The sequence below is a fragment of the Alternaria viburni genome, assembly GCF_023758015.1.
Source record: "Alternaria viburni strain BMP 2772 chromosome Unknown scaffold_37, whole genome shotgun sequence".
NCBI classification, from domain to species: Eukaryota; Fungi; Ascomycota; class Dothideomycetes; order Pleosporales; family Pleosporaceae; genus Alternaria; species Alternaria viburni.
The window spans coordinates 50,522-66,279 of NW_026055806.1; the positions used below are offsets into that span (position 1 = coordinate 50,522).

A 15,758-nucleotide genomic window follows, 5' to 3' on the forward strand; every position below is an offset into this window, starting at 1 on the left:
TGTGAAGAGTTGCGATGAAGGTGAAGTTAGGTGTATCGCTAAAGAATGCGTACGTCTCGCGGAAATCGCTCATTATATGGTGACGTGTGGCCTGATGCGTCACGCCATGATCTGCTTCGTTGGGGAAGGAAGTAACGCACTCCTGCCTCAAACTCCAAGCCCTGCTTCGTCGAGGCAGGAGTCAACCACAGCTGTCTCTGGAGGCACGGCAGACATTCCCAGATGGCTTATCCCCGCTGAAACTTGATTAATGAAGCAACAAGGGAGAGATGCAGCCTGTGGTCATGCAGCAAAAAGTGCAAAACAGAGAAGACCAAACTGAATCTGCAACTCACTGCCTACCGCCACAAGACTACCTACCAACATCTTAACCCCTACTCTGGTTCGGGTGAAAGACCACAAGACGCAAGCCCGCCATTATGTGTTATCGGCCCAGCAAGCTGGAGTAGATCAAATAGCAGTAGACAGGAGCATTACACCATTACGCGGACAACCCTGCTCCCCAACGCTGACCAGAGCGAAGAGGCCATCAATAGACATTCGAAACTCCACAATGGTCGAACACGAGGCTCGAACAGGGTGCGTCGCTTCTAGCGCCGTCAGTCTGACTGGACATGTTTGAACATGTTCGATGACCGACTCGAGAATTGTTCGGACCATATGCAGCCACCTGTGCACGGGTACCCTGTTCGCACGCAATGCACTGCGAGCTGGTAGAACTGTCTGCTCGCTTGCCTTTGCACACATCTCTGCCCGAGTAATATTCCCGGGGAGCTGGAAAGAGGTGGGTGGCTCAAAGCTGTGGCCCGATCCGATGCAGCAGGAGCAGGGTGTGGGCGCGACCTCAACGTCCAGCGAGGCAAGAGCAACGCCATCACCAAGATCACAACTTCTGGCCGCTCCGGTGAGTTCGCGTGTGCAGTGGAGGACCACCATGATGGTCAGAACGGAGAGCTCGATGCGATATCGAGTGATTCTCCAATCACAAACATATGGCATCTTCTCCTACTGTATCGTGCTGGTGTCACGAGTGCAGCAAGACGAACTTGGGGTATGCGAACAGCTCTCGTTCGATCACTTGCGCGCTCGCATAGTCCCTCAACACCGTTCATGCTTACGCTGTAATCAAGGCTTCAGCCGCTCGCACCAAGCCGCTTAACGCGTGACATTGCGGCGGGCGGCGTTCAGTACCTGGCGTCATGCGACATCAGATGAGCTAGCGACAATCGCATCCGCCGATGCTTTCGGTTGGTGTTGAGAACGTCCAAGCGGATCACGTCGCTCTTTATGCGCTTTTGGACGAACATGAATCCATTGGAGATGCAGCCGCTGATCAAGCCGGAGAAGTCGCACTCGTTCCAGTCTGATATCGTGGAAGATGGCCCAAACGAGTGGCAACCTGCGATCTGGGCTTCAGACCTTGCTAATGGCCTATCATGCGCGGCGTTATTGTATCGCCCTTGGAGCTCGATATTGGAGATGCGCACATTCTACGATGCGTTGTGTTCTCGACGTTCGAGGCCTGCGCCAGCCTCAACCACCCGTGAGCAAGTAGCCGAGCTGATGTATTGCAGCATTATGACAAGAGAGAGAATGTACCTGCGGTGTACTTGCACCATTACAGACCGTTCTTGAGCGCTCTTACCAGCTTGTACTGGTCGTCGAAAGCAAATGGCGGTATGTGTAGAGCCATCTTCACTCGGATGGCTGGTACCACCTCACCAACTACTTTGCTTAGTGTTGCAACACTCAACGTAGGATCAATTCGACTGCAGAGATCAGCCAGGATTGGAGGCCATGGCAGTCCTGCTGTTGCGCGTTTGCACTACGTCCGGCCACGAACCCGCCGTCGCTTACATCCTTTTCCGATCTGGGTTCTAGCTCTCGAAGGCAAGGAAGCGATGCAACTCATCTGGGGAGGACATGCATTGGTGTTTGGTTTCTCAACTTTGCAATGGCCAGGTAATTGGATGAACGTTCCTCGTCGGTGGCTAGATGCAGCGTCTGGCGACATCAAGCTGTGGGCAGCCATGAGGAAAGCCGGCAGCCGATCGAAACGACGTGGAAATAATAGTATCGTCAGCGCAGCTTTTACATGGAAGTAGCGCAAGCGACAGGCGCTTCGGCAACGCGGCGCCTGCTGGTAGGCAGTCATGGAGAGTACGCGACTCCACAGCGAAAGGCCGTCGAAACAGCTGCACTACTCTAGTCTGCCGCCCGGCGGTAGGTGAATGTAGTGACTTGAGGCCTGCGTAGACGTCCTGGTGTGCGTTGGCGGACTGCGAGAGGTGATCTTGGACCATGGCGGTGCGAGGGAAGAGCATGCGTTAACAGGGGGAAGCATCCGGAGACTTCAGTGGCTTCATGTTCGCGTCGCTGCGAGGCAAATCCAAGACATCGCGCCGAGGCTCCCAGCTTCTTGACCCCGAAGCCCATGATGATCTGATGCCTGACCAAGCGGCTTTCGACTACCACAAACGCATCTCATACGCGCTGCGCAATTACCCGCATATGAGGTTTGCGTAATGCGTCCATTGCACGTGTGGCTGGCTCGCTGGTGAGCAGCGTTTTGCCCGGGTAAATCAGGAACTAAGCGTTGTGGACCATTGGTAGCGCAAGCTCGTGAATCGGGCGCAGTGAAAACCCCAACGATATCCCCGGGGTATCACCGCCCCAGGCTCATTCTTTCCATCGTCGACAGAAAAGATGCGAATCCATGATACTGCTACTCCAGGGGTCTGAACGCTTTCCAATCCCAGGTTGTGCGCGCGCGGCAACGTGGGCGGCAATGAGGTGCCGATGGATACCTACAAGGCGCTACCAAGTCCTATCGCCACGGCCCCTTCATGACGCCGTTGGAACGTCCGCGCTTCGTCGACTCGTTGAGTTACGTCGCCTTCTCTGGGATGCAAAGACGCGATGTTGGTTCCGGGGTGCTGAACTTGCGCTGGTGGTGGTTGGTATGGCACATTATTTTGGACTTGGGAAATCAAAGTCCTCCAACATGCAGGGTCATTGCGCGAGTCTCGAAACGGCCAAGTCGCTCGCGTGATCAGGTGTCGCGCTCGTGTTCTCGCGTTTCTCGACCGAGGCACCAAGACGTCCTCCTCATATCCCAGCGCCTTCAGTGGTGGAGCGGTACCACCACACCAGTCGGATCAGGTTGGCCATCTCGAGCGCGCTGCTGTATTGACGAGAAATCTCATCTGCGGTCTACAAGACTAGTGGTCCACTGTCCAGATGGTCGATCCCAAATCCACCGCTTCGTGGGATACCGTGTCAAGCCGAGCTTCGGCCCCATACAATTAAATACGTCAAATTTGTTCTAAAATATAATTTATTACTTAATTCTAGTTTCTACGCTAAGTAATACTACTTTCTACATGCTAGTTCCTACTATCTTAAGCAGACAGCCTAAGTAGCTTAAACTCTATACTATATTAAGACTTACAGACTATAAAGTACAAGAATAATATTAGTTTTTATATATTATTTAACGTTGCTATAGAAGCTAATCTAGCCTATAAAGGTAGTCTCTGCTAAAGTAAGTATATAAGCGTATTATTAAAGGCGAAGAAGCAGGCTTTATATAGCTAATTTCTTAGCTAAAAGAAAGGCTCTAGCTACTAGAGTTATCTCTATATAAGTAGTAAGTAGTATATCTAATAGATAAGTATTATATATACCTATCTAAGTGCTTAGAAAAAGTAAGTATAACTTTATACTTTATATTCTTTAAGCTATACGTAAAAGGTAAAGTTACTAATAAACACTAAGTATTCTTATAATAAGTTTGCTAGTAAGACGTAAAGTTATAAAGTAGAGCTAGCAAGCGTAGACGTTAAAGTAGATAATTATAAGAATAAATACTATTGCGGAGAAGAAGTCTATAACTAGCATAATTATATATATATTATAGAAGTAATAAAGACACTGCAGTGTAGTTTATATACTTCTCTTTTTAACTTATTACTATATGCGCAGAATTTAAAGCCTATAGTTTAGTATTGCTATCCTACAGTACTGCGATAACCTAGAGGCAACCTAGAGACAACTTGCAGCGAGCTAACCACACCTCCCGCATTCTATACAACTTATACGCGAGGAGATACTCTACGAAGAGAGAAGTATCGCATCTCCAAGAACCGTGTCAAGCCGAAGTAGTGACTATCGGTACACACCACCTTGCACCGTTGCTGTAACACAGCAAATCTAAAGGTGTCCTCCAAGAACAGATGGATATTGGGAAGTAGTGCGGTTAGTTTTTCCATGATGTGCTATGCCGTCGCGCTCTTGCCCGCAATCACCAGGTCTAAACAAAGTGTCGTGAGACCCATAGCGATTATGTCCGGGCAGAAACAGTCTAAGTCAATCTTGCTAAGCGTAATTCATCTACAGATGTTCTTCAGAAGCCGCTCCACGCAGCTGCAGTCTTCAACGTCGACTCTTAACTCCTGCAACTTCATGCCGCACTTGTTAACCAGCGTGCGGCGGAGAAGGCTAAGACAGTATGTAATGCAAGCCATAAATGCTGCATGTTGTCATGTTCATCGCTTCAAGGGGATTTCCGCTAGTAGTGACTAAGTCTTTACCATTCAAGAGACGTTAATCTACTATTGGCGTAATAGTAAAAGGCAGTGTATAAAGGCGCATGTCAAACCTCACCACATCACGAGAAGTTATATCAGAGCATTCCGCAAACGAGAAAGGATGTTTCAATACAAGCTCTAATTCCACCTTCTCCCAACACCATCATGACTACCATACAACAAACTTCGCTCTCCCGAGTAAACTTTCCCCATGTCTCAGACCCGCGTTCAAATTCGTCTTAACGCGGGCCTCGTACCCCTACTCCAGCGATTTGACATACTCTACATCACCGTACGAACACCCTGCCACCAGCTCATCCCCTTCAAATGTCGCTTCTTAACGGGCATCATGTACCTAGGGAGTGGCGGATCGATCCTTTTGCGACAGAAGCCCCTTGAGACATCAGGCGGAGCAGAGCCATGGCGTCGTGCACGATGGGCACAAGTCGTGTGTGCATGGTCGCCGTCGGTGGAGCGTAGGGCGAAAGTGCGCTGATAAGTTTGTGTTGCTGGCTGGTAGTCCAAGTAGATGATTATCTCAGAAGATGACGACGATAATGTGGCTATGGATTCATCTTGAGACGGGGTCGCGAAATACTGCGCTGGTTCTGGTCGGGCTGGTAGGGCATCGGCGACGGGTGGAGATAGGCCGAGGTCGATGCTGGCTGGTTGTGGGCTAGATAAGCCGAGCCCGAAGGTACTGGGTATAAGATCGGCTTCAATGGGTAATGATATGAGTGGTGGCTGGTGCGGAGATGCCGATTTTGCTTGGGGCGTGGGGAGTGATGGATTAAAATAAGACGCCTTTGTGTTTGGTGCAGCCGCGGCCGCCCTTCGTCGGGAAGTCGATGGTAAAGTCGGTCGAACGCTTTCTACATTGATAGATGTTTGAGTACTGGCAGTAGGGCTTGCAGACTTCAAAAAGTGGCGATCTGGTTCAGTCTCGTTGGTTGTACCCTGACTTTCCTTGCCCTCCACAGGCGACCCCAAGAAGCCGTCCGGTTGCTCGATGTGGTGCTTGCAACGATTCAGCAGTTCAGAACTTCCTCCGACCTTCGCGTGGCTCGCTGGTAGGCGACAGCGGCGGCCTTTTGCGGTGGTTGCGCGACAGGATGGCATCTTAGGTATCGCGATCCTGTGAAAAAAGCGTTGATATATAGTCTAGGTATGAAATAGATGTGTCGTCATGTCACATCGCATGCGTTGGCCCTTCCAGAGACATGCGTCCGATTCACACGATGGTTGTTGGGCATGGAGGTGGATTGATTCGATAAATACGGATCTCTTTGTTCGAAGTATGCCCTTCTTGCTGTGCGCATGATGTTCGCTTTCGTTATCACCCCGTTTCAGTCTTCTTTGTTTCCCGTGGCCGACAACAGCCAGGATCTCACGCATCACCCTGGCGAGGAAAGTCACTTGGATATTTGGGACGATCGAGTGAGAATGTCGACGAAGCAGGGAAGTCAGATATTTTCCTGCCCTTTGGCGCCGGGCTGATACACGTGAGATCCTGACGGCTTTGCGACGCGGAGGCGGCAGTTCGACTCTAAAGACACATATAAGAAGGTGTGAGCATGGCTGACTGCGTTGATTCCACTGTGCTGCTTGATACGCGCGACTGATGTAGGCACATCGTAGACTGAATGACGGCTTTCGACCATGCCCTTACCCGGTTCAGCTGCTGCCCACTCCGCCGAGTCCCGCATCGTGAAGATGGTCGACCTAGGCACTCCCCCCGCACGCCTTGCAAGCCAGTCACTGCTTTTGAAGCACTCGATGGATGCGCATCTCTGTGGTATCGCATGCCACACACTACAGAGCACCGTTAGAGGCTAGGCCATTCATTGAAGAGGCGGGGCGCTGGTCGCATGCGGAATGCTGCTGGTTTTCACACCTGGAATGGTAACCTGCCTGACTGCCCAGACACCGCCATGAGCTTGAGCCAGTGCCTGAGAAGCGCAAGCACTTTTCCTCCGCTGCCACCCTCACTGTTTATGACCGCACTTGTGTACCCCAGGCCTGGTGTTGTATGCCACCAAGCAGTCATCCGATCGTATGCGTATGCGTGAATGTTGCGAAGGCGTTGCACCAAGGAGATCGGGCTTGTAGAGGGAGGACGAGAACGCTCAAGTATAGTGCGTCGTGAAGGACTGCGAATTGTTAGCAAGGGCTTGCTCCGCGTGGGAAGGAGGAGACCTACCGGTTGTTATCTCGTCTCATCTCAGCGCAAGGAGAAGACCGTGGAGGACAACGGCCCTAGTGAGATGTGGCCAATCGCTCGTGCGGCTCCCGGGCGGCATCGCGATCAGGAGTTCTTCGAACACGTCGCCCGCCAGCTCGAGTGATTATCCGTGTGCTGAGCTCCTCTCAACCTGCCACGGCACCTCCCCGTTGTGCAATCTACCAAAATAACCTGACTACCAGCTGCTGGTGATATACGTCGGTGGAAGTGGCGTTGCAGGCCGGGGTGCTGATCGCCTCGCAGACAGCCAGGTCGAAAGGGACGGAGGGGCGATCCGGTGGAGCTGCGTCCGCGCTCGTGCGAACCAAGCTTTCTACTGTTGGCGCATGCCAGTGTTCGCTTTCCTTCGCCCGAGCGCGCGCACGGCTCCAGAATGCTACGCTTTCTGCTCTTGAAGCCCGCCGCTGTTGGGGTTCTCGATGGATTGACGGTGGTGACCGTGGGCGGGAGGGGCTCGAGGACGGGGCGAAGAACGGAACGACTGCCACAAGACGCATTAACTCTCGGAGAGTGTCAGTGGCGGGCAAGACGTAGCCGTTGCAGACGGCATAGGGTTGCTGAGGGTAGGACCGGTCCGATCAAGGGCAGCCCGCGGGTCTGCTCTCAATCCTCTCGAGACTCTGACTGACTGATAGTCGCGACTAATAGCTCCTTCTATAGTGCGCGACCCGTAGCAATGACGTTGCGTATAGTGCTTGAGATGAATGCCGAAGTCTTTAGGACGTTAAAGTCTTGGAAACTAGGCGCGGGGGCTTGGAGGCGGCAAGGGGGAGTGGCAGTGTTGACGTTGGCGTATGCGAGGGTGACTTCGCATCGTAGTGAGGGTTTGCGCCAGATGTGATTGTGGCGTATCTCGCGCTTTGCAGCCGCTGTGGAGTCGCATCGTCGGCCTGGATGGAGGCGATGGGTGTCGCGTGGAGTGCAGGTGGTCCCCAACAAGCTGGCGGCGTTTCCATGGTTATCGATAAGCCAGCATTGGGCGGTGCCACAAGGCGTTATCGCGGGTTCGCCAAGGTCCCCGTCTCCAGCCCTGGAGACCTCGGTTCTCCCAAAACCCCTCCCCACCGTCAGGGAATCGTCGACAAGCAAGCCAGAGTATACTGCTTCCGTTCAAATTGGCGCATTGTTCCTCGCGCGCTGGTCATGGACATCGCACTTCGAACTACCACGTCACTTCCAAGTCCAGCAACAGCATTCAAGTTCTACATGTCAGGCACCGCGATCGACTCTACCCGGGCAAAGACCTACTGCGATACACTCTTTATCTCTCCTGTATCACTAAAAGTGGTCACACAGCATGTTGGATTCCCTGGGGTCATGGACTTCCAGCTCGCGTGATGAACGGTGAGTAGACTGCAACGTTGGGACTTTCACAGCCACGCGCTACTGGCCTGGCATACCGATATGAGGAGTTATGACCTTGCATATCATACTGACAGTGCGTAATGAAGCTCCTCGAAAAAGGACTTTCCTGCAACATGGGTGGCGCTCCTCACACTTTTGCGCGTCACGGCATACTTCCTGACCAGCACAGCGGTTCCTGCGTGTGGAGCCTGCCGTCAACTTCTGCATCGTCGTGGATCTACCTAGGCAGCTCCTCGCTGCAAGCAGTCATACACTCAACCGAAATAGGGCGACAATGCGCTACCAAGATGCACTGAAATGGCGAGTCGGTCGATGAAGTTGAAGTGCTTGAAGTTGAAAGTGCGACATGCGACCTCCCAATCTGGGCGGCAAAAAGTGACATTTGGTGGTCTTGTCCAGCCGCATGACGACGAGGTGTACCCGGGCAATACTATGGTTATCTTTACATATGTCAAAAACGCGGTATCTTGCGGTCGGTATGACACCAGGGCACCGTTCATCGCAGGGACTAATAGGGAGAGATGTGGGAGGGTTGCAGCGGCTTGGTGTTCTTAGCGGCACCTCCACCTTCTCCGATTGGCTCATCCGGCAAGCACGTGGCGAGCTAGACAGGTGTCGAAGCAACCATGGCGAGAACACCATCGCGGTAACACCGTCACGTTCGTTTCTACGCATACTGAAGCTCTTTGTCTACTGCTCACTTGATGTATGAGATGTTTCGATGCTTTACTGTCCGCTTGTACGGCAGCGGCATATGCTCTAGTGCACAAATCCATGGATAGCCTGCCTACCGACCGCTAGTCTACTATTCTGAGGGTTATCGCAAAACGAGGCCAACGCTTCGAAACGGATGCCAGAACGGGTTCTCGCTACGGAATTACAGATCGAAAGTGTAGAGTAGAAAAAGACGAGACCTTACCGGATGCGACAAGTGGCTTCTTCAGATTCCACCTTTGAAGCTGGGTACGATGGAAGAAGCCTCCCAGGCAAATCAGCCTCGTTCTCCCATCAAGAGTGCATCATTCCACAATCATTCCAACCACGGGCATCTTCCAGGCCATAGGATCTCGTCCACGCAATCAGTAGATGCCGGCTCATCACTGGATCGCACTTTAGTCCTTGGCGTGAGACGGATAGTAATCTGATGATATCCTGTCATCACCATCACGTCAACACCATCGCATCCCAGGATACTGCTGAAAAGACAGCAATGATGACATTAGCGTAATGAAAACTGGCGGAATTGAACAGGAAGTGATACCGCATGCCCATAAAGCGGTTATGTTGGCAAGCTCTCAGGTAAGCTGATAGAAAGACATTGCAAGTATCGCAGCAGCACCACGCTCGGTTTAGGGTTTCGTTTGTCACCGCCTTTACCATGTAGCTGCTGGGCTCAGACTCACAGCACTACGTCATCGCAAACGCATCTTCCCGCTCGCCACAACAAATGAAAGCAACGACGCGGCTCTGCAAAGAAGCTACAGTCTGCCTGGTCTCGTTCGACCTGTAGACCTTTCACCAGCAACGGCACGATGCGCTGCTCATCGAATATGGCAACGTGGCGTCCTCAAGATAACAACCTACGCAACGGCGGCGAGATGACAAAGGTAAACGACTCTAGCCAGTGGTCCATGACCAATTCCAATGTGAGACATCTGCTGACAATCGCAGCGTCGCGATTCCGCCAACATCACTGCGCCTATTCCCCAGTCCCACAGATATAGTCCCGTTTGTCCTGAGGGGCCTCTCACGTCGCACGCGTCTTCGAATGGTCTAGACACGCGCCAACCAGGCTACCAGATCTTGAGCGGCGACGAATCCGTGAACAGTGAGGTCGTGAGTGCAGTCGAGCGAGGAGCATCCAGCGAATGTGGCCACCAGCAAGCTCACCATCACCCTTAGGACCGCGAGCCGGAACATGCCAAAGTGCTAGCTCGCAACGTATCTTGTTCATCACTGAGTAATGCGATCGGTTTGCGCGACAAAGCGAATAGCTCGGTAAACGTCTACGGGACTCGGAAGACCGGTATCAATCCCTTTCTGCGCCGACAAGATGGCCGTCGCGTCCGTCAGCATCAACACACTCCACACTATCTACGCGAGACCTGGTACACAGTCATTCTGGGCGAAGATGGGGACGGAGGGGAGGACAATGCTGCTACCCAGGAAAGATCGACTGAGTTGGGTAGTCGAACATTAGAGATGCGCTGGTACAGGAGACAGGGGGCGCATGACGATTTGGCCCAACATCCGACTAATCTCGGCGCGAGCGGCGGCCACGATATCAGAAAAGAGATGGCTCGATGACCGGAGATCTGGCATGTCTCCCGATTCCTCCAGTCTAGGGCGGCATTGGCTTCTCGCTTGATGCATTGGCTCTTCGCCATGTATTCCTTTGTTGGATTCGGAAACAGCTCTCACTGCTCGTGGATTCGACGAGAGACTAGAGGAGCGCGGGTTTTGGAGAGGTTCGGGTTGATGATGAGGCTCACGTCAGGGGAGGGCCTGCGGAAAGGCTCGCAGAAAGGCTCGCGGAAGGGCATCCATCGCCGAATTCAGTCTTCTGACATGCCTGGCGGAGATACGTTTGACTAGCTCTTTGCCCATTCCATCGTGTCCGAGCCGCGCAGTATCCGCCGTCCGTGAGATGCGGGGGAGGAGCTGTTGTTTTCAGTAACGGAGGTCGTGGGCAACTGTAAACCATAGCCCAGGCTCCACCTAGAGCCCGTTGATCGTAATATCATCAATCCACAATCAACGTCCTATCCTCTTCATGTAGTCCACTTTTATCAGCGTTACCCTTCTTGCAATTCACCCTCTGACTCTTTCTCCATTCACTATTTGTACTCTTTTAGTACCACTCTTCTTTCGAACTTCTCGCTAGTTCTCCTACTAATACTAATATTCTCCCTTCTAACTCTCAGCTCTTCCTCGCATGAGCATCACCCTTCTTCTCACCAGGACTACTCTGCTTCCCACTAGCACTAGGCTTCTTTCTATTCGACATCTGACCCTTCTCTCCACCAGCGTCTCTCACGCCATGTCTTTGCACTACTCACCCGCAACAACTTCCATCCCTTCTTTCTACCAGCGACTTCATCTTGCTATCGCTACCCTTCTTTTCATCCTTACTCTCACCACTCTCTTTACTATCTCTTTTAGTCATCTTCGGCCTCTTCCTTTACACCTAGGCCTGCACTCCTTATCTCTAGCCCTTGTCCGTGTACATCTTCTCCTGCCCTTCTTTTTCATCGTCTATATTTCCACTCCATCTTTCGTCCGTCTAAATCCAGCTTCCCCAAACCAGCTGTATCCTTCCTTTTCGGCGGCCTCAGCCCGACACGCCCCTCACCGCTTCGGCTTGCATGCACATACGATCCGGTTGTGACGCCCGCGGGCCACAAGGCGTCAAGACATGGAGGCATCGACTTGCGCATCCGATAGACCGCCACTTGAAGGGAAAGAACCCGAATCCTGGTGTGGCATCGCCGTACACACCCGAGCATCAGCAGCAGCGACGTTCAGGATACTGTTGTGCGTCCATGCTGGTGGAGATAATGCTGTGTGCGGCTTGATAGGTGGAGGCGGTAAGGTTCGTGTGCGGAGTCAATGGGACAGGAGTCTGGTTTCATGCCTGCTTCACTTCAAAATGTGTAAACCGATGGCGCACGTTCATGTGCGTTAGTAGTGGAGGAACATGAGCCAGGTGCTTGGTCTGCTCCTCTCGCTTTGCTGGAGCCATATTGCCCCTATAATTCGTAGGAGCGACAGAGTGATAGGCTTGGGCGGTTGGTGACTCTTTTCATCGCGTATATGGTGTGCTTCGGAATGCGTCGTTCTCGGTCGGCCCGGATGTGTGTTATGTGGCTGCAGCGGCGAGCAGCGGGACAAGATCGGCGAACTCGTTACGATTGTTGTATGCCTGTCTTCCCGATCCTGATATGGGGCCTGAGGAGCAGACGGTGCGTCCAGAGCGTTGGCCACGAAGTATAGGGGTGTTTGATAAACCGCGATATTTATATGTGATGGCGCCGCACGGTGTCTTGAGAGCTTCCGGTGCAAAGCCATTAGCTACCCGACCAGACCCTCTTCCTTTGCCGCAACCAGGTTGCTCATCAAGGGACGGGGGACTCTCGCGCACAACCTCCACCAATCCAATGCGACGCAGTTGTGGGCACCATTAGATGCGACACCTGCCACGATAGGAAGTAATCCACCCTTGGTCTTGCATATGTTTGTGAGGAGCGCCCAAATGCCCGGTGGCTTCTAGTCAGCCTCCTTCTTGAGATCAGAAAACGATGCGGACTGGATGGATGGACGCGTTCGAACGATATCGAGGGTAGTTGAGGGTGACGCCGGCAATGCCACCACACAGTAGTCGCTGGTAGGCATCGACTTGCCCGGTGTCTTGTGTGAACCGCCGTATGAGCTGCCGTGTAGACTGTGGTGTCTATGGCGCCGTGATCGTCAAGCTCATTGGTCGCGCTACTTGAGGGGGAAAGCGACGGAATTCGGCGCTAACATCAGCAAAAGACTTGGTCAGACATGAGATGATTGAGGACATGGCAACCCACGATGAGACTCTCTCACAATGCGGCCCATACGAGAAACGGGTAGATGACGTAACGATCTTTGGTTGCTCGCAGCCTGCCCATTACGCACGGCGTGCTTGCTCGACATGCCGTCCGCCCTCTGCACGACGCCCTTGGACATGTGTAGCTTCACGGGCCAGTCTTGATCACCGCCCCGGCCACCCTGACGGCCGGTTGTCTGTCTGAGGGCTCCGAGGCGCCACTCGACGCGTCGGCGGCGCGAAGAGTCGGGCAGGGAAGGCGTTGAAGCCTGAGACGTGCGCGTCGCTGGGTGCCGGATCCTCTGGGGTCTGCTGGCCGTGGGAAGTGGGTGGCTGGGCTGGGCTGGTGGAGAGTGAAGAGGCCTTCGGTTTCCGTCATTCGTATGCGCACTGTAGGCAGCCGGATGTGTGTCGGCGGTGTCCGCTTGGAGAAGCTCTGGGGCGCGGATAGTCGATCGGCTGGCGTAGCAAAGTCGTAAGTTTTGTCGTGCGGCGCGTTCTCGTGGGTTGCGACATCGTTGGCTTTGCGGATGGACGCGCCAAGGGCCCGCCGAGATCTAATGATAAGCGAGGTTTATCCGGGCAGAGAAGCGGTCGTCTTTCGAGAGGTGCCGTCGCGAACCTGAAGAGTTCAGCTGGTGTTGGGTCGGGTCGGGTGGAAGAGTACTGCAGACATTCGGCTTGGTGGACGTTGAAATGGGCAGGGCTTGGCGCCTCTACGTGCATCACCACATCATCCCACCTCCTGCTTCCTACGACATCGTCACCTTCTCTCGGCCCTCCGACGGGAGTACCAAAAGACCCATCTTGATCGAAAATTGATATCGTCACCTCGCTACTAGTTGTTGGCCGCTTGCGACATAGCACAGCGCTGCAGACCGCGGCCCCCAGTTCGAGCAGTGCGCATACGCGGCTACCCACTCCGGCATCTTTGGCAGCGATCTCTTTCCTTTACAGTTGTATCATACTGTCGCATTTTGACGTTGCTTTTGGTTGAGTGGCATACGGTTTACAGACCGAAAGCCAACGCAGAGTCCATGTGAACTGTCCCGCTTCGTCACGATGAGCCTCAGACAAGCTCTTATGACTGCTATGACACCCCTAATTTGAAGCAACAAAGTGAACATTTTTATAGACGTTATCATCGCTATCCTGATCGAATCTGTTCTGAACTCAGTCAACGTATACTCAGCCAGATAGCTATGCGGGTACCGCGTCGAGCACTCGCTCCGAGGCTTCCCACTACGAGCAGAGGTTAGCCAGAGGGGCGAGGATTGCGTCGATACTAAGAAGATTGCACACCTATAAACGTCACCGCCCTGCTCGCTGAATTCCCAAACGCGTCTCAGCAGGCCCGACATCACCGGCCTACAGCGCGTTTACCATGCATCTGCGCAGCAGTCCTCTTGTCGTTCGTAGCTGGCGGCATAGCTGGCGTAGGCTCACGTCCCGTCGTGTTGAAGAGCTGATCCCGAATGCAACTAAGGACAGGTGGTGAAGGCCTCTAGCTCTTAAACGCTTGACCACGAAAGAAACGTTTCTATCGAACTTCCTAACCGCCCAAGAGCTGTTCCCAGACATGACGAAAAAACATATGGCAAAGTACGTTGGGCACTGCTGCTGCTATCGTTGACCGCTCTCCACTCCTCCGCCATGTCGAATTGCCCCTCCCATAGCTTCTCCAGCGTCTCCAGCGTCTTCATCGTCTCCATAAGTTTCTGAAAAGTGGGCTTTGTCTTGTTCCATCGAGTTATGCAATCTTTTGGTGACATTTAGCCTTGGCCAACCATGCCATTTGTACACTGCTCTGGCCCTCGATGTGGGCTGGTTGAAGGGGAAGTAGATAGTGCCCGTTTCCGGGCTATCAGAGTCACCAAATGATTGGCCCCGGGCGTCTGCTGGTTTGGAAAGTGAATGGCTGCCTTGGGTCGGCTGACCAATGGCTGACAGCGAGGCATTGGTTGAAATTGGGCAAAAATTCACGGCCCGAACATACCCATGGACATATCCCCATCGAGCGGACTTCTTTGGAGTGAGGCTTCAGCTTCGATTCAGTATCAGAGTCTTACGGCGCACCGAATCCTGTCCCATATTGGCAAATACATGGCCCAGACTACAAGGCCGTCTCTCACCTGCTGTGATCAATCGAGATCGCGAAAAGATGTGTAGCGAGGAGTTCTGTTGCTGGTTGGCACTGTTCTCTCACACCACTTGTTATCATCGTGCCAATGTGCCATCTCTCGCGTGCGGCGCATGCCTTGTCATTCAGCACACATATCGGCACGACTTATATCCTTATCCGAAACTCCCCAACCGCTATTTCACCACCGAATTGGTCATTGTAGCGACCTCAGACACAAGCTGTACGTCTTCATCATGCTTATCTAACGTGACTTGCTAATGCGACCCTCCAGCGACCGAGGATCCTGGAAGCTCAAGAACGCGGCCCGCCTCTACTATTCCAGCAAGGTCGACGGTGGAAGGGGAGTCACAGGACTGAACCTGCGCGCCCGTCGGTAAACTGTCACGATGCAGCAGGATCAACCCGAAAGGGACGGCGGCCAGCGTCCACCTCGTCGAGTTCACGTGTCCTCGCACCACTTATTCCCAAACAATGCCTTTGCCACTGGTAGTGCTGCCCGAGCGACGGGCGAGGCTGCGAGAGGCAAGGTCGAGACAGTCACCAGGAAGGACGCAACGCGCAAGCGGGCCGACGGTTTCGACCAGAAGGACAGCAAGACCCCCGGCAACCCGCGTATGGCAGTCAAAGACCCCCGCTACCACCACCGTACCCAGGCAGACGATGGTTACGAGATGCGAGACGATGCCAGTAGTCCTTATGAAAATGATAGCCGGAACATCAGCAAGGGTAGCTTCCATCACAGGGATGAAGAGATTGAGACTACTAAACGCGTCCGTCGTTGGATAAACGAGATGCTGCTAGGTGGGTACAACCAAGCGCCTGCTAAGCCACCAACTAGCTTACTAG

General features: G+C 53.2%; 1 protein-coding gene across 1 annotated transcript; it reads left to right on the forward strand.

Moving 5' to 3' along the window:
* Positions 1 to 15,298: 15,298 nt before the first annotated feature.
* J4E79_011096 (uncharacterized protein) lies at positions 15,299 to 15,758 on the forward strand (the record flags this gene model as incomplete). The annotated part of the gene is made up of 2 exons (XM_049359927.1): positions 15,299 to 15,713; positions 15,751 to 15,758. 2 exons carry the CDS (start codon positions 15,299 to 15,301, stop codon positions 15,756 to 15,758), a joined length of 423 nt encoding a protein of 140 aa, XP_049205568.1.